This window comes from Ranitomeya imitator, chromosome 2 (genome assembly GCF_032444005.1).
Source record: "Ranitomeya imitator isolate aRanImi1 chromosome 2, aRanImi1.pri, whole genome shotgun sequence".
NCBI classification, from domain to species: domain Eukaryota; kingdom Metazoa; phylum Chordata; class Amphibia; order Anura; family Dendrobatidae; genus Ranitomeya; species Ranitomeya imitator.
Genome location: NC_091283.1, coordinates 216,805,634 through 216,832,598, shown reverse-complemented (window position 1 = coordinate 216,832,598; position 26,965 = coordinate 216,805,634). Strand labels below are relative to the sequence as shown.

The following is a 26,965-nucleotide window of genomic DNA, read 5'->3' as shown; positions in this document are numbered from 1 at the left end:
TCATAGGCTATGTTGTGAGGTGAAATTTTAACCCCGCGCTTTCCAATTCACCAAACAATTTTGCTCCTATCTACACAATGCGAAAAATTGAAAGGAAAAGTGTAGGAGGCAAATTGACAGCGGCCAGATGTGAACAAGGGGGACTTAAAGAATGAGAGCGATGGCACCAAAGAGTATATACCGTACAGTTGCTAAGGTGGGGCCCCGACATGGGATACTCACCACACACACGGGGATATAAACACACACACAAAATGCGCCACACACTACCACATGCTTGAACACATATTACCCTCAGCACACATTTCACCACAAATACACCAACCTCGCCACATAAAAGTCGAAACACAAAAGTCACCACTCAAAACTCGCCACGTGCAGAACTCGCCACATGCAAAAACTAGGCTCTTGCAAAACTCCCCACAAGTGCAAAACTCACCTCATGGAAAACTCGCCACACGCAAAGCTTGCACACGCGGAAAAATTGCCACATGCACAAAAGTTGCAACACATGCAAAAGTTGCCTCACACAAAACTTTCACATACTCAAAAGGCACCACACATAAAACTCGCCACGCGCAAAACTTGCTGCACACAACTTGCTACACTAACCTGTCACATGCAACTCGACACACAAAAAGTTGCTACACGCATGTTGCCACACAAAACTCATCTCACAAAAGTCGCTACATGCATGTCGCCACACGCAACTCAACACACACAACTTGACAAACGAAACTCGCCCTAAAACACACACAAGTCTGGTATTATCCTTCAAAAATAAAAATCTGATTAATAAGCAGACAAACTACAACAAATGTACCATATAGGAAATACGGCAGCTGTCAGTCACATGACCTGTCTATTATGTGTATGTGTGAGCTAATATATACTGCCAGGGGGAGGGCTTCCTGTTGGCTGGGGATTTATCAGGCTGCCAATTTAGCTTACAAATACTGAGGTAAAAATACTGAGCAAATAACGTGTGAACGAGGTCTAATACAGGAGGAGATGACACACAGCTATATACTATATACAGGGGAGATGACACACAGATATATACTATATACAGGAGAGATGACACACAGGTATATACTATATAGAGGAGATGACATACAGGTACATATATATACAGGAGGAGATGACATACAGGTATATACTATATACAGGAGGAGATGACACACAGGTATATACTATATACAGGAGCAGATGACCTACAGGTATATACTATATACAGGAGGAGATGACATACAGGTATATGCTATGTATAGAAGATGACATGCAGGTATATATTATATACAGGAGGAGATGACACAGATATATACTATATACAGGGGAGATGACACACAGGTATATACTATATACAGGAGGAGATGACATACAGGTATATACTATATATAGAAGGAGATGACATTCAGGTATATACTATATATAGGGGAGATGACATACAGGTATATACTATATACAGGAGATGACATTCAGATGTATACTATATATAAGGGAGATGACAAACATGTATATACTGAGGTGATGAGGTGAAAATAAGAGGTGTGAGGTGAAAATGAAAAGGTGTGAGTGCAAAATGAGAGGAGTGAGGAAAAATAGTGGAGTGATCAGAAAATGACAGATGTCAGGTTGAAATGACAAGTGTTAGGGGGAATGAGAGGAGTGAGGGAGAAAATGAGAGGTGTGAGGGGGAAAATGAAAGATGTGATTGGGAAAATGAGAGGCGTGATGGGAAAATCAGACAAGTGAGGTGCTATAACTAACCACAGATATTTACTATGCCCAGGCAACGCCGGGCTCTTCAGCTAGTATTATATATACACCAAACACTGATGGTAAAGATGGAAGAAAATTGGAGCCAGCATATTTTTTTTTTCAGTCTATTTTTTCCCCCCTCATTCATCTCATGTACGTCTGAATGAGATCGTATTTAAGAGAAAGCCAAAATAACTAAAGGGACTACAACACAAGCCATTCTTTAATCAATGTATTTTCACTCCTCGTCTCATTTACAAGGCATTTATGGACAGACTGTACATGGAAAGGCTCTTCGGCAGCTGCAGACCGGAGGATTCATATTATATAAAAGTACAGATATTTACATCATATATACAGTTCTGGCGTAACACGGACCAGACAAGCAAGGACTAGCTCTGAAACGACTCTTCTAGCTTCAGCACATCTACGGGTGGGAGTTTTGCAACTTCAAAGAACACCCTGTAACAATAAGAGTCAACAAAAAAAACAAACTATAGATTTTAGCATGTAATCACTGAAAAGTGACAGAATATGAAATGCAGGTGTGTAGCCGTAATTTGTCGGCAGTCAGGGGCATTCATGAGCTGCTTCTTCATCAATATTTTTCCAGGGCAGATGTCCGCTCTGATGGAGTAGTCAGGGCTGCTGGTGATGAGTGGCAGCTCCAGTGGTGGCGAGGTGGAAGCTCCGGTGATGGTGAGGTGGCACCAGGGTCATGGCAGGCTGTAAACTTTCTTGAAGAGATGGGTTTTCAAGATCAGACTGAAAGTTATGAATGTGGTGGATAACCGGACATGTTGGGGCACAGAATGCTAGATAATGAGGGATACTGGGGAGAAGTCTTGGAGGCAATTGGGTGAGGAGGAAAAGGAGATCCTGGGAGGACCAGAGGTTACGAGGAAAACATCAGGAGGTTAATTTGGAGACATACAGAGGAGACAAATTATGGACGGCTTTGTAGGTCAGTGTTAGTAGCTTGAACTGGATACATTGGGGAATTGGGAGCCAACGAAGGGATCTTCAGATGGGAGAAGCAGAGAGACGAGAGGAGGATTAGTCAGGCAGTAGAGTTAAGGACAAAATGGAGAGGTGCGAGAGTGTTAGCAGGGAGGCCACAGAGGAGATATTGCCTTAGTCGAAATGGGACATGATGAGGGCGCTAACATTTTTGTAGATCAAAGGTTGAGGAAAGGATGGATTATGGAAATAATTTTGAGTTGGAGGTGTCAGGACCTTGGATGTGCGGTTTGAAGGACAGGGTAGAGTCGAGGGTTACTACAAGGCAACGGAACTCCGGTAGGAGGAAAAGCGTGATGTCATTTATTGCAATCGATAGATCAGGTAGGTGAGATGAAGGAAAAATGATGAGATTAGTTTTGTCCACATTGAGCTTTAGGAAGTGTGATGTGAAGGAGGATATGGCTGATGGACACTCTGGGATTCTGGAGACGTCTGGTCCAGAGAGGTAGATACGAGTGTCATCAGCATTTAGGTGGTACTGGATGGAAGCCATGGGAGTTTGAGTTGTCCCAGGCCAAAAAGGTACAGATGGAGAAACGTAGGGGTCCCAGGACAGACCCTTGAGGGATATCAAAAGAGAGAGCAGGATGAGGATGTAGTGTGGTAGTGGGAGATGCTAAATGTGCAGTTACAAAAGTAGGAAGAGATCCAGGAGACAGCAAGGTCTATGATACTGAGGGGAGAGAGGATCTGTAGTAGGAGGCAGTGGTCAACTGTGTCGAAGACAGAGGATAGATCTAGAAGTCATTAATAATTTTGGTCAGGGCAGTTTTGGTGGAATGGTGGAGAAGGAAGCCGGATTGTAGGTTGTTAAAGAGGGAGTTAGATGCGAGGTGGGAAGAAAGTTCAGCATGGACATGCTGCTCGATGAGTTTGGAGGCAAACAGGATCAGCCATATGGGGCAATAGCTGGATGTAGTGGACGGGTCAAGAGATATTTCATCATGATAGGTGTGATGGTGGCATGTTTGAAAGCAGAAGGGAAGGTACCAGAGGTTAGCAATAGGTTGAAAATTTGGGTTAAGGCTGAGAGAAGAGCGGTGTTAATGTTGGGTAGGATGCAGGATGAGGTCAAGTGCACAAGTTGTGAGGTGCGATTTGCGGTGGTGGGGAGGAAGGTTATGGGAGAGGGGCAGTGGCCTTTTATACATAGGGTTGAAGTGGATGGGCAGTTAAGACTTGTCTTGTTTGGTCAATCTTATTTTTTAAATGTGCAGTGAACTCTTCTGTAGAGATGAGCGAGGTCAGAGGGGGCAGTGAAGGGAGTTAAAAAGTGTTGAATAGCAATTTGGGGTTGTGGGATAAAGAAGATACGAGGGTGGTGAAGTAGTCCTGTCTAGCAGAGGTGAGGGCCGCCGATATGAATATCTTCCCATGAGTGCGTTTTCTTCCAGCGCTGCTCAGCAACCCTGGACACTTGCCGAAGCTTTTTAGTGAGGTTGTTGTGCCAGGGTTGCCTGGGGATTTGTCGTACTCTGCCATGCATGAGAGGGGCGACTCAGTCAATAGCCGATGCCAGTGTGAGGTTTTAGAAAACGGTGGCACTGTCACGGAGCGAAGATATGGAGGACAGCGGTAGAGTCAGTGTGTGAATGTCTAGGTGCGTGAGGTTTCTGTGGCGGTGCGCTAGGTGTTGGACATGGGTTGCGGGTTAGGATTACAGGGATGAGAAAGTGAGTACATGGTGGTCAGATAGATGAAGATCAGGTCTAATGTATGTCAGGCCATGTGGATGGCTGCAGAGTACCACTGAGTAAGACCAAAGGATGAAGCAAGGGACAGAAGCTTGGAGTGGATGGCTGCTGGGTGTCAGTGGGGATGATAAGTCACTGATGATGATGGTGGGAATGTCAGCAGCGAGAAAGTGTAGAAGCCAAGTGAAGTGGTGAACAAAGGCAGTTGCCGGGCGCGGAGGTCGGTATGTGACGGCCACTTGGAGGGACAGTGGATACGGACAGAGATCACTTCTAAGGAAGGAAGAATAGAGGAGGGATTGGGTGGGAACTTAACTTATTAGAGAGGAGAAAACCCACTCCTCCGTCATGACTATTGCCAGGGTCACCGTAAGACAGCGCCACAGGCAGGCTGAGTGAATACCGCAAATGGTCGGACTACAGCAGTCTCAGGATTTCTTTACCTGTGGGAGTATTTGCTCCGTACGGCCTTCAGCTTTTCATTCGGCTGACACATAATCAGGAAGTTCAACCTTTTCACAAGAGGCAGCAGATCCAGCGCCCGATATCCGCTGTAATGCTGCAACGTGGCCGTCTAGGGAGGACGAGGGATGGAGAAAAATGTCATGCAAAATATGTATAAATGTATCCGACCGCACAAAATGGATCACTATATTAGAGACACAGATAAAGCAAACACCTTCACAGGCAGAGAGGTAACTTGGCGGATAGTTGTGTTCTTTCTATAGGTGCCCGCTCCAGTACTGGACCATAAAGGCTCAGATATTCGGCATATGAAAGCCGGCATCACAGCTACATTTATGTTTATAAATGAAGGGCGCATTTTCAACTTTCCAGAATAAGCTGGTGAAGAGTAACACTATATCTGACTATTATAAGAGCCCGCAGAGGGGAAAACGCAGGCTACAGCTAGAATTTGCAATCCACTCTGAGCTGTTGGGAAGAGACCCGAGCTATGGACACAGCCCAGCGCACAGAGAGGGAATCCTGCCCCTGACTCCGCAGTATATACAGAGAAGCAGCAGCATGGAGGACGTTACACAGCAGTCCGGAGCTTTATGGAGGAGAGTCAGCTCTAGGGGGAGGTAAAAACAATTGTCAGAAAGCTCAGTGATCGCTATAGTGCTGCCTCTGCCCGTTTCCTCTCCCTGCTCCTCCACAGAAATCAGGAAGGCAAACGTCTTATCAGGTTTACGTTCCCTGCGAGGAGTCTGGCCGTGTCTGACTCGCTAACTGCAAATTCTGCTGTGATATTTTATCGCTGTTCAGCCATCGTCTATCTCTGACAGTGTGGATCAGAGCTCTGCCTGAGGCTTTTAACCACTGCCAATTTGGCTAAGGGATCAAACAACAAGCCCTCACAGCTCCAGCACACAACAAATAGAAACATTACAAGTCTTGGAAAATGGCAGACAATGGTGACAAGCTATTTTATTTTTATTTTTTTTAAACAAAATTTCCACTTTTTTTTACCACATAAAGAGAATGTCAGCAAGTTTCTGGCATTTAATCTGAGGTAGACATTGAGACTCTGATTCCAGTGATGTCACACTTATTAGGCTGTGTGCTGGTAGATTAATCAGCAGAAGATTACTAATGCTGGACTAGGTCTCATGCGCACGGCAGTCAGGCTGATCTGTGTAGCCCCGCCCCCACCACTGATTGGCGGCTCACTCATAATACATCAGTGGTGTGGGCGGAGTTATACAGAGCTCAGTATTCCGAGCACTGCTACATCTACAGCAGAGAAAACAGGGAATATACCAAAACTGTAGCAAGCAGCCCAGTAACTGACATCACTGGAATCAGGGTCCCTGCCCCTACATTATACTGCTCTCAGATTACATAGCAAGAACTGCAGACAAATTGCTTTTCAATAATAATAAAAGAATGCATGTTTGGTAGGTAGGGAGAACAGAGGATCAGCACAACAGGGTGCGAATTCCTTTACTAAACAATCGGTGTTTTTTGGGGAATATAAATAGTGATGGTCGTCTGAGCGTCGCCTCAGCACAGCACTCACCCATCCACCTAGGTCTTTCATCTTCAGAGCGAGGAGTAAGCAGCTTGCCGCCATCTTGGAAGCGCTTTCTTGTACGAATTGGTAGTCCTGCAGGGTGAGCTCACATATATATCGGGCAAGTGTGAGGGTCTCCATACTGGCGTGGGCACACTGCAAAAGACGACATGTCTAATAGCGAGAGAACCCCTCCATTCTCTTACAAGCAGCAATGAGGGGTGAAAGTAAAAAGAAAAAAAAAAAAAAATACAACTCCACAATAAAAAGTTATTTTTATACATTTACATTAAAAATGTTGTAGCAAACAACAAATGCAGCAACTATTAAATACCTAAATATGTTTTATCCTCAGACCTGAACCCGAACTAATATCATTTTACAATGATGTCAGGTTCACATTCTTCTATGCTTTGTTCTTTGTAATTGTTCTTGGCCCATTCTTCGTCCGTATGTTTTTACAATCCTTGTTGCATCAGCTTTTCTAATTTAAAGGCCTGATATCATCAGAAAATGACTTCGTGGTTAAATCAGGCTTTTGAATTAAACATACTTTATTATTTTGCAAATTTTTTAAAAAAATGTTCACAGATATCACAATCTGTATTAAAAATAACAAATAGAAATCTTGCAATTTTCATACTGGCAACTGAGGCTTTTTTTTTTTTAAAGACTAACTTCCTGTTTAAGGAAACAACACATGCACATAGCCAGAATGATCAGACCACGACCCTATCTTTTGTATTGAAGTATCTAATCAGTGTGTGCAAGGGTCATCGTGAAGGGAGGAGGTGAGCTGTGATATCACCTATTGCGATTGGTGGATCCTGTGCTGTCAGCTGTGTATAGAGGCGCTACCTGTCACTGTAATCCTGCCTTTGATGATAAGAGCCTGCTGAAAACGCTGTCACACAAATACCCGATTTAAACAATTAGTAATTTTTTGATGATCCATTCCATTTAGAGTTTAAAAAAAAAAGTAGGACATATCTATGGCTTTTTATTTTGAGGTGTGGGTGGGAGGTGCAATCAGTAATAAAAAATGAGGACACATGAAAAGGCACATTCAGATTGGAACATAAAAAAATAAAACAAAAAACAAGCGCCGATATGTTGATCCAGCTTTTCTTTTGGCTACTTCTCCGGTGATGTAGTAAACACTGATGCAGCCACTCAGAATGATAATTACCTTTCCGAAACGCCGCAGGAAGCGATAAGGGACGGGGATGTTTATGTCAAAGTTTAGCTTCTGCAAGACGTCCATCTCCATTGCGATAAGTTCCTCTCTTTTGTACGCATCATCACAGATGTAAAGGAAATCATCCAAACACGGCGGGCAACGCTCCTGAATTAAACACAAAAAACAAACACAATAAACTTATAAGACAGGAGGACTCAGCAACGCATGCAGTGCTCCGCGCACCAAGAAGACTGCGTCTTACAGACAACCAGGCCCGCCGGCAGAGGAATTTCTAAAAGTCACAAAAGGGAGGACAGTCCTCTTCAGAAGTTGGATACCGTTTTAAAATCCCTGAGCTCCCCAGATTTTGACGCTCTTTTCCGTTTTTTTCTGCGCCTCTCCGTTGCAGAGATATTCACATTTGCTGTTTTCAGAGTGCAATATTTGAAATCTCTGCTTGCACTGCAACCGTGCGTTTATGCAGAGTCTTCTCTGGGTGCTTGTGTCTTCTACCCTCCGTGCCAATCACCGTTCAGGAGGGTCTGAGGCTACTACATCTGCCGAGCTGTAGTTGGCAGCTTCTGAGAGGGAGTGATGAAGGCACTCGCCCCCAAAGAAGACTAGAAGAAACGTCCGGTTGCACTACAGGCAGAGATTTCACATAGTGCTCCAGAAGAAACAAATGAAAATATCTCTGCAATGCAGAGGTGCAGCGCAAAACGGAAAAGAGCAGCAGAATCAGGGTGTGGGGGGTTTCAGGGATTTTTTTTCAAGGCTTCTTGTCTTGGAAACTTGCACTTTATATTTGGTGATATTTATTTTAGACAAATATGAGATATTACCTCAAACTTAGAAGCAATCAGCACAGCAGTAGATCCAATCAGCTGTAGTTTCTCCCTCATGATAACTTTGACAGCCATGTAATGGTCCACCAACTTTACTGCCAGGTAAAGGGTCTCATGATTCAGCTCAAAGTTCTCCTGAGAACACAAGTCAACAATCATTGTCAGAGTGGCGTCAATGATCAAAAACTATCTGCAGAGGTTACATGTGCGCAGGTGGATAGGGAAAGAGGAGCCGTGTGTGTGCGCGCACGTGTGTGTTTTTTGCTGGTTTGCAGTTATTTTTAGATCATGGTGAGCCCTGGTCCTGTGGATCGGTTGAGGTCCCAGTGGTCAGGAAGTTATCCCCCAACCCATGGATAGCTTTCAGACCTGAGAATAACCCTTCAAGGCCCAAACAAGTCAGGTTGTTAAGAGATTGAAAGGAATCATAAACGTAAGTGAAGAATCAGAAGTGTTTGTTGCCCCCATCGGTGTAGATGAAGGCCTGATCTCACCTGCACTTCCACCATCCAGTCCACCAGGATCGCTCGCATTTCTTTACTTATGTCAGCCTGAGACTCCAAATAATTACAAAGCACAAACTTTTCCTACAAAAAAAAAATAAAGAAACCACAAGGCACCATCATGAAATATGTTGGAGGTGAAGTGATGTAGTTATGAAACACAAAGAGCCTGAGTGTGACCTGAAGAGATGATCACTCCCAGAACCTTCACCTGGAAGATGCACCTTCGGTCCCCCGACAGAGGACATTAAGGCTTCGGCAGTGACAGGCGCCGATGACAAGCGGAGATTCGTGCGTGGTCGACAGGTGTCACGTGTAAATGACATGGGCATGTGCAGAATTGCCCATGGATCATGCATCGGGACACAGTCATCGGCACTACTCACTTCCTGTCAGATAAGTGAGTGGTGCCGATGACTGTGTCCCAGTGCATGGGCACTTCTGCACATGCCCATGTCATTTATACGCGATACCTTTCTAGCCCACACCAATCTCCGCAGTGGTGACATGTCATCGGCACCACTCACTTTCTGTCAAATAACCCCGTTCAGGTCACCATAGATTTAAGAAAGCAGTCTGCAAAAAGCATTTCCTCCCCTATTGACAGTCGGTCAGGTGTGGAGGTCTTCTCAGGGGGGAGAGGGGAGTAAGCGGCTCCCAGTCAGCAGCTTATCAATAGCTTGGGCATATGAGATTTCCCGTCTGTTCCCCATGGAGAGGGTGGTAGGTCGGCTAGAGTTTGGATGCTACTACCAACAATGGTCATCAGAATCAGTGGGTACTAGGCAACAGGTAAGGACGTGCTCACTGCACCACCACTGCACAAGAGGAGAAGAATTTGCACATTGATATAAATATAAACCCCCGAAAAGCTTTAGAAGTACCTCTCTCTCCCGCATGTAAGTAAAGATATCCATTGCATACTCTGCAGTGCTAAATGGGTCATCCAACGAGTCCTTATCAATGTCCTCCACATCCGGGGGTAAGAGCTGGGAACACACAGGTGTAGGAGTCAGCCGGTGCGGCGGACAAGTCACTGCTATTGGCCACACAACACACGAGGCAGCTCACCTGCTCCACACACGTCTCCTCCTTTACTGAAGGCTTATCTTCTTCATTGCTTATTGTTTCTTCTATTACCACCTCAACAGCGACATCGGAGCAGGGAGCCTTCCTCAGAGCCCTGCAGCGGAGCGGAGGAGGGATAAACGATCAATAGCGGAACATACCCGCACATTATGGGGTCAAAGAACAGCTGGAAACGGGGTGTAGAGGACAAAGGGAGTCAAGGGCATAGTGTGGGGGCCAGGGGTGCAACGTTACCATGGAGGTCAGGGGAGTAACGTGGCCATCAGGTTGCAATGTTGCCGCCTGGGGTCAGGGGAGTAACGAGGCCGCCAGGTTGTAATATTGTTGCCAGGGTCAGAGGAGTAACGTGGCCATCAGGTCGTAATATTGCCGCCGGGGTGAGGGGAATAACGGTACCGCCAGGTTGTAATATTGTTGCCAGGTTCAGGAGAGCAACGAGGCCGCCAGTCAGGGGATTAATATAGCTGCGAGGTCGTAATGTTGCCGCGGCGGTCAGGGGAGTAATGGTGTCGCCAGGTCGTAATGTTGCCGCGGGTGTCAGGGGAGTAACGTGGCCGCCTGGTCGTAATGTTGCCGCCGGGGTTCAGGGGAGTAAAATGGCCGCCTGGTCATAATGTTGCCGCTGGGATCAGGGGAGTAATGGTGCCTCCAGGTCGTAATGTTTCTGCGGGGGTCAGGGGAGTAACATGGCCGCCTGGTCGTAATGTTGACGCCGGGGTGAGGGGAGTAATGGTGCCGCCTGGTCGTAATGTTGCCACGGGGGTCAGGGGAGTAACGTGGCCACCTGGTCGTAATGTTGCCGCCGGGGTGAGGGGAGTAACGAGGCTGCCAGGTCGTAATGTTGCTGCCAAGGGAGTAAAGTGCCCTCCAGGGTCTCACACACCGACGCTGGAGACAATGCATTAGAGGCTCAGTGCACATCTGCCCCCATCATGACAGGAGCCCGGGGGCTGTGCTCGTCCCACTGGATCCTATAAAGAGCTCAGGAACCTTGAGGACTACATGGCAGCAGGTTTTACTAGTCCCCTAGTGATAATCTCCTGCTGATAAAACTGATTTTAACAAAACTACAGCAAGCAGCCCAGTAAGTGGGATTGGATCAGAAACGTTCCCCTTCCTGTGTATACTGGAGAGATAGCAGGTGGGGGTCTTCCTACAAATGCCCCTAACTGACCTCTTGGTGTTAATTTCATTATTTCTTAGGACGCCGTTGACTGCCGCCACATTCTTCGTTTTCTTCACCGGAGCCTTCTGTCCGTTTTTCTTCTTCAGAAGTTGCTGATTTTTATTAGCCTTAAAAAGGAAATAAAAAAAAAATTATGTGAAAATTACAACATTCAATTCCTGGATCCCAAAGTTAAAGGGGTAGACCACTACTCAGAAAACCCCTTTAATAAGCGATACAAGGAGTAATACACGCGCATCACTTCTGTTACATAATGAAAGCAGCGGGACAACAAACAAGGACCAGCTTTGGACTCCAGCAGTCAGTAAGAATTGCTGACAAAGGAGAAACATACAATATTTTTCTCTATTTCTTCCCCTTACTAATAAATGTATAACCATCGCCGGACCCCCGCAGACCCAGAGAATTAGGGACCAGCGTCCACACTCTGCAACGCGTGCGCACGCCACTGCCGACGGCTGTGCGCAGACCCGCGAGCAACCAATGAGAACGTAACATTGTATCTTTCCCAGTATTTCAGGAGGGTCAGAGGTTCCTCAATGTCGGGGTCATGAGGGCGTGAATAGACATTCCAGGGTGTACTCACATTGGTGATGTCCCCAAAAGCGGATCTCTTCTTAGCGCCACCCTGTGGGGAAGATGGGGAACGCTTCGTCTGCATACAATCCTCCTGAGCAAAATAATAAAAAATAAAGTGATAATTTACCATTGGCCCATTGTGGGAAATGTATTTGTTATCTCTGCTCTTTAATTAACTTGTAATTACACCGTAATTTATTTTTAAATCAATAGTACAAGCGAACTAGACTGATCGGTCTCAGAGAAATCTGCTTCTTTCTCCACTTATCAGCCACTTCTCCCACCCGCACTGACCATTCACTTTAAAAAACTTCCCAAATCTGTCGACAAATGGCTCTTCAGTGAGGGATCACATTACACCCTCTGCCTAGAGAGTGCTATGGAGATGGGAGCGGAGAAGAAGCTGGATGGAGAAGGGGCAGTGATCACAAAATCATACCCCGAAACTGGAAGTTCCTTATAAAGGGATTGTCCACCCCTTCTCATTACTCATGTTAGGCCCTGTTAAAATGTTTTTTATGCTCACTTTTGGTGTCGGCGCGGTTCCAGCACTCGATTTCCTGGGACTCTCGTGTGGTTGTTTTATCATGTCCTGTGCCCAATCAGCGCTGGCTTCACTGTCTCCACCTTCGATCATAATGAACATCGACAGGAAGCCGGGGCTGCGGCTGATCTCCGACCCCCTCCTGAGGAAGCCGGGGCTGCGGCTGATCTCCGACCTCCTCCTGAGGAAGCCGGGGCTGCGGCTGATCTCCGACCCCCTCCTGAGGAAGCCGGGGCTGCGGCTGATCTCCGACCCCCTCCTGAGGAAGCCGGGGCTGCGGCTGATCTCCGACCCCCTCCTGAGGAAGCCGGGGCTGCGGCTGATCTCCGACCTCCTCCTGAGGAAGCCGGGGCTGCGGCTGATCTCCGACCCCCTCCTGAGGAAGCCGGGGCTGCGGCTGATCTCCGACCTCCTCCTGAGGAAGCCGGGGCTGCTCTCCGACCTCCTCCTGAGGAAGCCGGGGCTGCGGCTGATCTCCGACCTCCTCCTGAGGAAGCCGGGGCTGCGGCTGATCTCCGACCTCCTCCTGAGGAAGCCGGGGCTGCGGCTGATCTCCGACCTCCTCCTGAGGAAGCCGGGGCTGCGGCTGATCTCCGACCTCCTCCTGAGGAAGCCGGGGCTGCGGCTGATCTCCGACCTCCTCCTGAGGAAGCCGGGGCTGCGGCTGATCTCCGACCTCCTCCTGAGGAAGCCGGGGCTGCGGCTGATCTCCGACCTCCTCCTGAGGAAGTCGGGGCTGCGGCTGATCTCCGACCTCCTCCTGAGGAAGCCGGGGCTGCGGCTGATCTCCGACCTCCTCCTGAGGAAGCTGGGGCTGCGGCTGATCTCCGACCTCCTCCTGAGGAAGCCGGGGCTGCGGCTGATCTCCGACCTCCTCCTGAGGAAGCCGGGGCTGCTCTCCGACCTCCTCTTGAGGAAGCCGGGGCTGCGGCTGATCTCCGACCTCCTCTTGAGGAAGCCGGGGCTGCGGCTGATCTCCGACCTCCTCTTGAGGAAGCCGGGGCTGCGGCTGATCTCCGACCTCCTCTTGAGGAAGCCGGGGCTGCGGCTGATCTCCGACCTCCTCTTGAGGAAGCCGGGGCCGCGGCTGATCTCCGACCTCCTCTTGAGGAAGCCGGGGCCGCGGCTGATCTCCGACCTCCTCTTGAGGAAGCCGGGGCCGCGGCTGATCTCCGACCTCCTCTTGAGGAAGCCGGGGCCGCGGCTGATCTCCGACCTCCTCTTGAGGAAGCCGGGGCTGCGGCTGATCTCCGACCTCCTCTTGAGGAAGCCGGGGCTGCGGCTGATCTCCGACCTCCTCTTGAGGAAGCCGGGGCTGCGGCTGATCTCCGACCTCCTCTTGAGGAAGCCAGGGCTGCGGCTGATCTCCGACCTCCTCTTGAGGAAGCCGGGGCTGATCTCCGACCTCCTCTTGATGCTCAATTTGTCCAAAGGTGGAGACAGTGATGCCGGCGCTGATTGGGTGCAGGACTCACGAGAGCCAACACTGCCGGAATGGCGCTGCCACTGGGGGCGAGTATAAGTATTTTTATCACCACGGGACCAAACATGGGGAATGAAACAGGGTTGTCCTTAGTAGTGGACAACCCCTTTAAGTCTTGAAGTAATACATTTTGGAAGATACCTTCACAGGCTGAGCATTCTCCGCAGCAGCTGCTGGTTTTCCTTGGCGGGAGACTTTGGATAAAGTTGGCCGAGTGTGACGAAGAGGCAGCATTATTAGGGCCTAGAAGAAAAAAATATTGTTAAATTTGAGAAGTTACCAAAGAAATTTTATAAAATAATCCCAGATACAGAAATTACATTTAATAGGTTAAAATTATTTTAAAATAAAATACGGTAATTTAAATCCAACCATAGAGGGGAAAAAAAGTCTGCAGCATTACAGCGCCCACGGTTTAGGGGTGGGGCCAGGGATAAGTCATGCGACTGTGGAGGCCACTGATTGACTGCAGCGGTCACACAGAACCAGGACCGCTGCGACTGCACTGGATTACTGGCAGAGAAGAATATAAAGCCACTGCTGTGACTTTTTATGATTTTCTGGGCTGAATAAACCCGCTGTAATGAAGGTTTTTTTCTCTGTATTTATGGAATACAAAGACAAAATCGGGCCCAATTCCTGGAGGTTCAGGAGAAATTTCACATGCGGTGTAATGGAATTGTAGTATTACCGGCAAACTCTTAGAGGGTCTGCCAGAGGGAAAGCTCTGACCAGTGGGGTCTCATACTATGCTACTACCATACACACTGCACTGGGAAGGGACCATCAGTGAGACAATTCTGGGTCCCCATACAGGTTTTGTTGGTCCATGTGATCCCTTCAGTAAAGAGACAACCGGTCACACACTAAAAAGATTGCATTAAATACCCTGTAACACTCCCTGAGCCCCCCTGATTCTGCCGCTCTCTTTCGTTTTGTGCTGAGTCGCTCCATTGTACAGATATTCACATTTGTTTCTTCTGGAGCAGTATGTGAAATCTCTGCTTGTAGACAACTAGGAGTACAGTTGCACTAGAAGCAGAGATCTCACATACTGCTCCAGAATATACAAAATGTTAATATCTTGGAAAGAAAAATTGCTTAGTGGGCAGATTTCTATAAACCTCCTCCACTTTGCTGGAACTTTAAGACGCTGCATTTTTAGGGACGTGAAAATAGACAATGTCAAAACTCCTTGTGGGAATGGAGCCTTACTCTCCACGGTTTCCTGGCAGTGTGACGCAGGACCCTGTGCCGCCCTACGTGCACTGTGGGAACATGAGAGCGTGGCGGCCGGCGCAGGCGACAGTGCAGATACCAACGGGCGCAGGGTTAGGGGGGAGCTTTCGCCATCTTGGACATTAAACAGAAATGTTAAAGCCCCATACACATTACTGTCATCAGGTGACCCGCTGATATCATCAGGCTCGGCTGACAGACGCACGTGTATGGGGGTCCCAGACAGATGATGTTGGGGGAGAGAAGAGTAGAGGTCCTGTGTATGGGAGCTGACAGCGACCCATTGTGTGCGGGGGGGGCTCATGGGGACAATCTGCAGAGGAGGTCCGGAGCAGAAAGTCACATGATGCAGCGGGTGCACGGATCACATCTCATCCACCACACCGCTGCAGCCTGTCCATCACACCGCTAATCCCCTTTCCACAGATTTTAACCCCTTACAGTGCACATGGTGTAACGTGTAGTGGAGAATCCACATTACATGGACAGTGGTCCGGACCCCCAAAGCGGCAGATACGGCGCAGTTCACACACGTACAATGGGGTCCGCTGAGCAATATTTTGAGTTTTCTGTAGGAATGCATGAAAACAGCACAACAGAGCTGATCACCCTACGGGACGCCAGAGAGGCAGTGCGCCCACCATACGGGACGCCAGAGAAGCACTGCGCCCACCCTATGGGACGCCAGAGAGGCAGTGCGCCCACCATACGGGACGCCAGAGAAGCACTGCGCCCACCATACGGGATGCCAGAGAGGCACTGCGCCCACCCTAAGGGACGCCAGAGAGGCACTGCGCCCACCCTAAGGGACGCCAGAGAGGCACTGCGCCCACCACACGGGACGCCAGAGAGGCACTGCGCCCACCACACGGGACGCCAGACAGGCACTGCGACCACCACACGGGACGCCAGACAGGCACTGCGCCCACCACACGGGACGCCAGACAGGCACTGCGCCCACCCTACGGGACGCCAGAGAGGCACTGCGCCCACCACACGGGACGCCAGACAGGCACTGCGACCACCACACGGGACGCCAGACAGGCACTGCGCCCACCACACGGGACGCCAGACAGGCACTGCGACCACCACACGGGACGCCAGACAGGCACTGCGCCCACCACACGGGACGCCAGACAGGCACTGCGCCCACCACACGGGACGCCAGACAGGCACTGCGCCCACCACACGGGACGCCAGACAGGCACTGCGCCCACCACACGGGACGCCAGAGAGGCACTGCGCCCACCACACGGGACGCCAGACAGGCACTGCGACCACCACACGGGACGCCAGACAGGCACTGCGCCCACCACACGGGACGCCAGACAGGCACTGCGCCCACCCTACGGGACGCCAGAGAGGCACTGCGCCCACCACACGGGACGCCAGACAGGCACTGCGCCCACCACACGGGACGCCAGAGAGGCACTGCGCCCACCACACGGGACGCCAGACAGGCACTGCGACCACCACACGGGACGCCAGACAGGCACTGCGCCCACCACACGGGACGCCAGACAGGCACTGCGCCCACCACACGGGACGCCAGACAGGCACTGCGCCCACCACACGGGACGCCAGACAGGCACTGCGCCCACCACACGGGACGCCAGAGAGGCACTGCGCCCACCACACGGGACGCCAGAGAGGCACTGCGCCCACAATACGGCAGATTGCGGCTTTATCAGATGTACATACACCACAGTCTGCAGCATCTGGGAGACAAATATCTTCACAAAGGAGAACTACAGAGCCCAGAAACAGCGCTGTGTACCCCCACCATCACCCTCAGTAACCTTTGCGGACCCCTTTCACCTGAACCCCCCTCCTCTTTCTGTGCCCCCAGACAGAGCCCCAGACACACATCAGAGTTCACCTCGCAAGGACGCGCATGAGCTCCGCAGACCCAGGTCAGGACGCACACGAGCTCCGCAGTCCCACGTAAGGACGCACACGAGCTCTGCAGTCCCACGTAAGGACCACACGATATCTGCAGTCCCACGTAAGGACCCACACGAGCTCCGCAGTCCCACGTAAGAACCACACGAGCTCCGCAGTCCCACGTAAGAACCACACGAGCTCCGCAGTCCCACGCAAGGACCCACACGAGCTCTGCAGTCCCACGTAAGGACCACACGAGCTCCGCAGTCCCACGTAAGGACCCACACGAGCTCCGCAGTCCCACATAAGGACCCACACGAGCTCCGCAGTCCCACATAAGGACCCACACGAGCTCCGCAGTCCCACGTAAGGACCACACGAGCTCCGCAGTCCCACGTAAAGACCACACGAGCTCTGCAGTCCCACGTAAGCACCCACACGAGCTCCGCAGTCCCACGTAAGAACCACACGAGCTCCGCAGTCCCACGTAAAGACCACACGAGCTCCGCAGTCCCACATAAGGACCCACACGAGCTCCGCAGTCCCACGTAAGGACCACACGAGCTCCGCAGTCCCACATAAAGACCACACGAGCTCTGCAGTCCCACGTAAGCACCCACACGAGCTCCGCAGTCCCACGTAAGAACCACACGAGCTCCGCAGTCCCACGTAAAGACCACACGAGCTCCGCAGTCCCACGTAAGGACCACACGAGCTCCGCTCCTACCTCCTCCGTCCGCCGATGCTCACGTCCTTGTCAGTGCAGGTTCCCGGGACCGCCGCCTTAGTCCAGCTCGTGCACTGCGCGCCCCCAGACACCGGTCTCCGCTCAGCACTGGCTCCGCCGCCCCCGATCAGCCGCAGTCTCCCCCCACAAGTCGCGGATAATACAGCTCATAGATACACACACACACGTTTGAATATCGCGGACACGCCTACCATCAATTCCCATTGGCTTTCGCTCTGCCAATGAAATTGCTGCGAACAACTATTGCCATAGCGACGGAGAGCTTTCAGAAATTTGAAAGTGGGAGCCAATCAGAGGGGGCAGGCGGTGACATTCCAGGAACAGGGGGCGTGACATCAAGAACTATGACTACATGGGCGTGGCTAATAGTTTAAATGGCCTGACGTAAACCGAAGAGGGAGGAGCTGTGAAGCCGAGCAAGCTGGTGACGGGCGGTAGTGACGGGCACTGTGATGGGCAGTAGTGATGGGCACTGTGATGGGCGGTAGTGATGGGCATTAGTGATGGGCAGCAGTGATGGGCAGTATTAGTGATGGGCAGTATTAGTGATGGGCAGCAGTGATGGGCAGTAGTGATGGGCAGCAGTGATGGGCAGTATTAGTAATGGGCAGTAGTGATGGGCAGCAGTGATGGGCAGTATTAGTAATGGGCAGCAGTGATGGGCAGCAGTAGTGATGGGCAGCAGTGATGGGCAGTAGTGATGGGCACTGTGATGGGCGGTAGTGATGGGCAGTAGTGATGGGCACTGTGATGGGCGGTAGTGATGGGCACTGTGATGGGCAGCAGTGATGGGCACTGTGTTGGGTGGTAGTGATGGGCAGCAGTAGTGATGGGCAGTAGTGATGGGCGGTAGTGATGGGCAGTAGTGATGGGCACTGTGATGGGCGGTAGTGATGGGCACTGTGATGGGCAGTAGTGATGGGCAGCAGTGATGGGCACTGTGTTGGGTGGTAGTGATGGGCAGCAGTAGTGATGGGCAGTAGTGATGGACAGTAGTGCTGGGCAGTAGTGATGGGCACTGTGATGGGCGGTAGTGATGGGCAGTAGTGATGGGCACTGTGATGGGCGGTAGTGATGGGCACTGTGATGGGCAGTAGTGATGGGCACTGTGTTGGGTGGTAGTGATGGGCAGCAGTAGTGATGGGCACTGTGATGGGCGGTAGTGATGGGCACTGTGATGGGCAGTAGTGATGGGCACTGTGATGGGCAGCAGTGATGGGCAGCAGTGATGGGCAGCAGTAGTGGTGGGCAGTCCGTCTCTTTTTGGTGATCTGGCTCATTCGGCTCACGAATCGGCTCTTTTTTATAAATATAAATTCATTTTCCACTGTCATCATTCCAGGTCTTTGCCTGCACAGTGAGGCCTCATTATACCCCTGTATAAGTATCTAGTGAAGCAGTACACACTGTTTTTAGCATTGCTGTTTCCTCAGATTGTTCGCTCTTGTGGACAGGGCCCCTCTGCTACTCGGTTGTAGTTAACGTATTACTCTCTAATATGTGGCGGTTTTTGTACATTGCTGTAGTCATTCCCTCTTGGACACGATTTATCTGCATCCGTATTTTTTCCGCAAACGCCTGGAACTGCCTCCTGATCAGGATTTGGTTGGAAATGTGAAATTCTGACTTATGCGGCAGGGGAGAGGGGAGAGGGGTGAAAGTGAAAGGGAAAAGTGGGGCTCCGAGCCTGCGCAGTATGAATTCCACATGCAGATTGGACGCAGGCATCCTGTTTCGGGTGCGTCTACATTGACAAGCGGATGTTTTTTGGATGCGCTGCCACGTACCAGGATGTCTGCAGATTTTTTTAATACCCAAAATTCGCAACAAGCTGCGTTTTGGGAGCACATGAAAAATCCTGATGCGTCATGATGCTAACGCAGGTCCATGCGTCCCTATTTTAAGTATAGGGATACAATCTGGATCGGGATGCATCAGGATTGCTACACATCACCACACCGTACCAAAGCGCTAGTGTGAAAGCAGCCCCACCTGTGTAGCCCCTAACCAGGAGCCCCCATGTTATATACATGCTCCCAATACATTTTATTACCATTAGCACACTATAACATAGGGCACAGCAGGCAGAGTCTACATTATGTCTTCATCCTGCTCCCATACAGTTTCATCACTTTCCCATACAGCACATCCCTTGCTTCCCAGCATGCTCAGTCCCACATAACAGATCCCTGCACATGGAAGTACACAGATCCGTGCACCATGTTAATTCCAGACGTGCAGCCACGGATCCGTGCGGGTCCCTGTGCCACGTGTTTTGCGTTTTTGTGCGTCTGGTAAAATATGCAGATACACAGATCCGTGGGAAACGGTGACAACTGGATGCACACGCAGATCCACTTGTCACCACTGAAAGTCAATGGAGACGAAAACAAATCCGTGTGCAGCCACTGTCACACGCAATGCGAAATATGCTAGTGTGAAACCAGCGTAACTCTATATAATGATTGGAGCTGTGCTAGATCTCTCCACAGGTTCCGCCTAAAATCACTTTATATTAGGCTAGGTTCACACTAGCGTTGCGCCGCCCTGCGTCGGCGACGCAACGCGCGACGCACTTAAAAACGCGAGCAAACGCGCGCAAAAACGCGCGCGTTTTGCGACGCGTGCGTCGTTTTTGACAAAAATCGGACGCACAGAAAATGCTACAATGTAGCGTTTTCTTGCGTCCGACGCTAGCGTCGGAAACGACGCACGTGGCGAAAAACGCCACCAAAACAACGCACGCGTCCCCTATGTTAAACATAGGGGCGCGTCGCCGGCGCAACAGCGACGCACATTGGCGGAACGCCAATGTGAACGTAGCCTTACCCTCAGCAGCAACAACCGACGCCGTCCATCCTCCTCCCTGTATGTTCCTGTCCTGAATCCTCCTCAGTCCACAATCTGCTGAGTCCCTCCTCCTATACACACCATATACATATATGCCATACATGACGCTAGTATATATATATCTTTATTTGGGACTAAGGTAACTCACATCCTGACTCCAGCACTGAATGATGGTTCAACAGTAAGGCCGACCTCACACTAGCCTGAAAAGCTCCCAGGCTCGAGTTCATATGAGCACATCCAGCAGAGGGCGCATCACCGCAACTCGAGGTAACTACAGGTCATTGACCTACATTCCATTCATTGGCAGGGTTTTTAGAGGCAGAGGCGGCTGCATTAGCAGAGCTTCTGCTTGTAAAATTAGTTAACCCTTTCAGATGGATTTACAATGTGGGACGTAACAGAACGACAGAAGGTATGGAATATTGTTGTTTGTTTTGTTTACATTTGTTTCAGGTGACAAGGGTCTTCAGGTGGATTGTAAGCTCTCACGAGCAGGGTCGTCTTATTTTGCTTTAATTATTGTATTGTTAACGTTGTTACTTATGACTTTTGTGTTTGAAACTGTTAAACTGTAAAGCGCTGCGGAATATGTTGGCGCTATATAAATAAAGATTATTATTATTATTATTATTATTAAGAGTATAATAAAATATTACAACAACCTGTGTATTTATTTCATTAAAATACTTTGTAATATTGTGTGTGTTTTATTAACCATTTCATGCTATTGGATTAATAAGGGATAGGTGTCATAATTGACACCTCTCCATTATTAATCTGGCTTAATGTCACCTTACAATAGCAATGTGACATTAACCCTTCATTACCCCATATCCCACCGCTACACGGGATTGGGAAGAGAGTGGCCAAGTGCCAGAATAGGCGATCTTCCAGATGTGCCTTTTCTGGGGGGCAGATGTTTTTAGCCAGGGGGGGGGGGGCAATAACCGTGGACCCTCTCCAGGCTATTAATATCTGCCCTCAGTCACTGGCTTTACCACTCTGGCGGAGAAAATTGTGCGGGAGCCCACGCCATTTTTTCCCGCTATTTAACCCTTTAATTTTATAGCTAGAGCCACCAAATTTGACATACAGATACTTCTTCCATTACTAAAGAGGAATATGTAATAAAAGAAGGGATATGAGATGGTTTACTGTATGTAAACCATGTCTCATATCATGTCGGGTTTCAGAAGGAGATAGGAAAAGCCGGAAAATGAATTACCGGCTTTTCTGTTATCTAGCGCTGTATGATATATTAATATATATATATATAGACAGTATATATGTTTTTACAATTATTTGACCCCATGGATCCATTGTATGTTCGTATTGCAAGCCTGCGAAAAAATCTCGCAGTATGGATTCCATACGGATTACATATGGAGGATGCCATGCGCAAAATACGCTGACACACCCTGCCTACGGATGACATACGGATCACTATTTTGGGGACTTTTCTGTGTATTACGGCCGTAAATAACGGACCGTATTTCCCTACGCTGAGTGTGAGGCCGGCCTAATGCTTGCAGTCTGGGGGCACTTAAGGGTTAACAATAGGAAGCCTTTTTTTTTCTTTTCCCATCCACCCTGTCCTGTGCTTGTCTGCACTATTTCTCCAGTACTCACATGCATTTACTACAGATAGACATGCCACCATCTAGTGCATTTACTAAGGCTACGTTCACATTAGCGTTATGCATGTTTGCGTCGGGCGACGCAGCGGCGACGCATGCGTCATGCGCCCCTATATTTAACATGGGGGACGCATGCGTCTTTTTGTGCTGCGTTGTGCGACGCATGCGTTTTTTTTGCTGCGTCAGGCCAAGAGAACGCAACAAGTTGCATTTTTCTTGCGTCCAAATTTCGGCAAAAAACGACGCATGCGTCGCAAAACGCAGCGTTTTTGCGTGCGTTTTGTTGCATTTTTGTTTGCGTTGTGCGTTGCGTCGCCGACGCAGCGGCGCACAACGCAAATGTGAACGTAGCCTAACAGTCCACATCTACCTCTCTCCTCACTGCTCCTCCCACATGAGTCACAGTCAGGGTTCACTGAATCTGATAAGCTCCAGACACCAGCCAAGAAAAAAAAAAAAAAGAGACTTGACTCACTCACAGTGCAGAACTCCTTTCATTCACAGCAGGGAGCCGGCTCTTTGTATCTGCTTGTTCAGGAACGACACATCACTAGCCATAACAGTGCCTGTAAGAATCGTGACGGGAGAGCCATTACCGCAAACGTCCGGACTCCTGTGTGTATGCTTCGGGGGAAACTGCGGCTCTGCTGGACTCCCAGTTCACAGCTTCTTCCTCAAAGAACATAAAGGCACATGCCGTGGTCGTTCTCGGTACCGGAGCGGAAGCTGACTGTTACCATAGTAACCATGTTGCTGTGGAAACATACTGGGGACCACTCCGGAGACACGGTAAATGCGCACCGTGTGACTGGAGGCAGATAATTAGAGACAGATTATTGCCGGGTCACTTTTCGTGCTGTTCACATGTGTAACTAATGTTCCTCCCCGGGAGTGTCCGGGGCTTTGTTCTGTGTGAAGTCCCCGGTGTCAGGTCAGGGTCACTGTGCGCTTCTTACAGTCATTATAGTGGGGGGCGGGGGGTTATAGTCCGCTCACTCTGTGCCCCCCATATAGCGTTATTAGGGGCGCTGTTACATGAATACATGTTCCCATTGCCGAGTTCCCCTACATTACAGGACACTCAGCGGATCCTGCCCCCTCCCTACACACTGGGTGCGGAGGAGGAAGCACTGTCAGTGTGTGTCCACTCAGCGCTGGGTATGCCGCCATCTGGGGGCAGAAGCAGTGAGAAACCCTCTCTGCCTCCTGTTTGGGGGATCTGGCCAGCATCCTGCCCCTCAGAGCAGCACAAGCAGCTAACACACCGTGCGGTCCAGGACCTGTCTGGTCGGGGGCCGCCTTGTCTGCTACTTTAAAAGAATCAGTGTTCTCCAGCCACCCATACTGTTAAGAGATGTGATGGAGTACAAAGTCGCTGACTCAATCACTTACCCCAGCAGGCCACGGGTATCATTAGAAATATTGGTCTTGTAATAAATCTTCCTTTCCTCCATCCGGGGTAATATTAGTAATATATCCCATCTGGTGCTTGGGGGACGGGGACAACATGGGGCTATGTGATTTCAAATGCCAGGACTGACTATCAGCCTCAGTCCTTGTGGTCTATCAGAGGTGGCCGGTCTCCTGGGTAAGGAGCGCAGTGCAGCTGACACACCGTGCTGCCTATCAGAGGTGGCCAGTCTCCTGGGTAAGGAGCACAGTGCAGCTGACACACAGTGCGGTCTATCAGAGGTGGCCGGCCTGGGTAAGGAGCGCAGTGCAGCTGACACACAGTGCGGTCTTTCAGAGGTGGCCGGCCTGGGTAAAGAGCGCAGTGCAGCTGACACACAGTGCGGTCTTTCAGAGGTGGCCGGCCTGGGTAAAGAGCGCAGTGCAGCTGACACACAGTGCGGTCTTTCAGAGGTGGCCGGTCTCCTGGGTGAGGAGCGCAGTGCAGCTGACACACACTGCGGTCTATCAGAGGTAGCCAGTCTCTTGGGTAAGGAGCTGTCACGATAATGCAAAAACCATAGCTGAGGGATTTTTGCACATCTGACCATGGTCCTGAAAGCACATGGCAGCTGTTGCAGTGCCCCAGAGTCCTGGCCGTTGCAGTAATGTCGTTCTTCCACCAGGGGGAGCGATGTTACGTCTGATGGCACCAAAGGAGTTCACCTTGCCAGGTATCACAGCCACACACACACTTCACACGCCAGTCCACCAGGGGGAGCTAAGGGTTCTATTTACTAGGCCACTCCTCACATAGGGTAAAACTGGTGGGTTGGTTAAGAAGTCAGTCAATCAGAGTCAGGAGTCGGAAGGAGAAGAAGAGGGAGAGAAGCAGACTGGGCTCGGCCCAGGGAATTCCAGTCAGGCAGACAGAGGAAAAAGGAAAGAACATCAGCGGCTCAGTAGGAAAGAAAGACACGGAGCTGCGCATGCTACCCATGCGGCAGCCTCCTAAGAAAGGACAAGAAAGGAAGTGTGCCGTAGTGAGTGAGCACAGAAGTCATAGCAACAGGAGTGAAACATCAGTGGGAGACCAGCTAGAAGCAGGCTGCCTCCATCTGAAGCGCAGATCCGGTGGCCGGAACACCGAAGAAGTAATAGACTCTACACTTTACTTCAGAGACCGGCAGGGCAGTCAATTGCAAATTGGCTGTCTGACCTAAACACCTAAGCAGACAAGATGGCAACGTGGAGGAGGGGCGACACTAGGGTCCCTATAAAATAGCCTCAGGCCACCACCATCATACGGGTATGTCCTATCCATCTGGGGGACAGAGAGAGAGAAGTAACAACAGTGAGGACCGTATGGTAGCTAATGCAAGTAGGGACCTACTACGTTACTGTGCGCAAGGGGAAGGCTACTGATTTCCACCTGGATAAGGAGACGCTGGAATTGCCATCAGACCGTCCGGACCCTGCCTACCCTGTCATCCGGCACTCTGGACTGTGGATGCTGAAGCCTTCAGTAAAGGTAAAGAGACTGCACCCATTGTGTCCTCGTTATTCACCACGCCTTGCACCATCCACCATCAGCATCTACACTTCTGGGAAACCCTGGGGATATTCTTCACCTGTGGGAAGGTATACCATCTAGCTGCCATTCCATCACCCCAGCGGACCCCTAAGCAGCATCGGTCACTCTGACCGAATACAACAGGTGGCGTCACGAACACTACCGTTATCTACGAACTCTGCCTTTTATTGGGCGCCGCTCATAGGGCCACGGTCCGGGTCGGGCCATCGTGACATCCTCGCTGAGGGAACTGAAGGACCCGGTACCGAGTACCCCATTGCCCTACCTGTGGGGGCGCTCCAGCTGTGACCCCACTTTATCTCTCTCCCCCCTGAATACAACAAACCAGCCCCATGGCAGACACTGGGTAACTTGAAGCTAGTGTGTGAGCAGGGTGTGGCTTTACACTGCAGGTGACCAATCCTGCAAAGCCACCTGTTGTCCCTCCCTTCAGTCAGGAACTTCTTTTGTCTCCAGAGTCTCAGAACCTAAATATCTCGGTGGTGGAGTCGGCATACTCTTGTCCCCACAATGCACGTTCTAGGTTATACTCCCAGTTCCATCACTCTCTTTCCCTTCTTTTGAGGTCCACACCATCAGGCGCTTTCGTCCCCTCTCCCTCAGAGTAGCGGTCATATACCGGCCCCCAGGCTCACCCCCCCACTTCCTGGACCACTTCTCAGCCTGGCTGCCACACTTCATGTACTCAGAACTACCAACCCTTATCCTGGGAGACTTCAACATTCCCATTAACAGCCCCACTTCCACATCTGCATCCCAGCTTCTATCACTAACCACTTCTCTAGGCCTCTCCCAGCTCTCAACCTCTGAAACACACAAAGAAGGTAACTCTGGACCTGGTCTTTGTCCGGCTCTGTTCAATCTCCTACCTAGATAACTCACCGCTTCCCCTCTCTAGCCACAACATTCTATCCTTCACACTCACAATTCCTCGCCCACCCCAGCACTCTCCTACCTACCACACATTCAGAAATCTACATGCCATTAACCCTCATACAGACTTTTTCAGACTCCCTACGCTCATCATTGTCCCCAATCTCTTCTTTTTCCTGTCCTGATCTGGCTGTACATCACTACAATCACACTCTTAGAAGCACCCTAGACCGAGAAGCTCCCCTCACCCTCAGAACCTCCAAACACAGAGTGAAACAGCCCTGGCTCACATCGCAAACCCGATTTCTCCAGCTATGCTCTAGGTGTGCGGAATGCTTATGGAGGAAAACACGCACACCAGAAGACTTCATACACTTCAAATTTATGTTAAGGACCTATAACTCTGCCCTTCACCTCGCCAAACAGACCTACTTCACCACCCTGATCTCCTCACTATCCAACAACCCCAAGAAACTTTTTGACACCTTTCACTCCCTCCTCAGGCCAAAAGCACAAGCCCCTATCACAGACATTTGTGCTGATGACCTGGCCTCCCACTTTATAGAGAAAATAGACAATATCCGTCAGGAAATCCGCTCCCAATCACCAAGTTCAGTGACTCCCATCCCTCCCCTCATTTCCCCTGGCTCACTCTCCACATTCGATCCCATAACAGAAGAAGAAGTCTCCAAGCTCCTCTCCTCTTCTCGTCTGACTACATGCACTACCGACCCCTTTCCCTCACATCTCCTTCAGTCTCTCTCTCCAGTCGTCACAAGTCACCTAACTACAATCTTTAATCTCTCCCTCTCCTCTTGCATTTTCCCCTCCTCCTTCAAACACT

General features: G+C 50.1%; 1 protein-coding gene across 1 annotated transcript; it reads right to left on the bottom strand.

Moving 5' to 3' along the window:
- Positions 1-1,966: 1,966 nt before the first annotated feature.
- On the bottom strand, positions 1,967-17,916 carry CCNB3 (cyclin B3). Its single transcript, XM_069748578.1, has 12 exons — positions 17,755-17,916; positions 14,046-14,147; positions 11,885-11,968; positions 11,287-11,405; positions 10,095-10,206; positions 9,908-10,012; positions 9,015-9,107; positions 8,518-8,655; positions 7,685-7,840; positions 6,502-6,651; positions 4,922-5,052; positions 1,967-2,223 (listed from the first exon to the last, which is right to left on the bottom strand). The coding sequence occupies exons 2-12, from the start codon at positions 14,136-14,138 to the stop codon at positions 2,154-2,156; spliced, it is 1,251 nt and encodes a 416-aa protein (XP_069604679.1). The 5' UTR covers positions 14,139-14,147; positions 17,755-17,916; the 3' UTR covers positions 1,967-2,153.
- Positions 17,917-26,965: the final 9,049 nt, after the last annotated feature.

Bases quoted from the DNA above. Each gene is read 5' to 3' on its own strand.
- CCNB3 (XM_069748578.1), bottom strand. From the start codon at position 14,138: ATGCTGCCTCTTCGTCACACTCGGCCAACTTTATCCAAAGTCTCCCGC. The intron at 11,969-14,045 runs GTATCTTCCAAA...TATTTTGCTCAG, and splicing joins AGAATGCTCAGCCTGTGAAG to GAGGATTGTATGCAGACGAA. The intron at 11,406-11,884 runs GTGAGTACACCC...TTCCTTTTTAAG, and splicing joins CTTTTGGGGACATCACCAAT to GCTAATAAAAATCAGCAACT.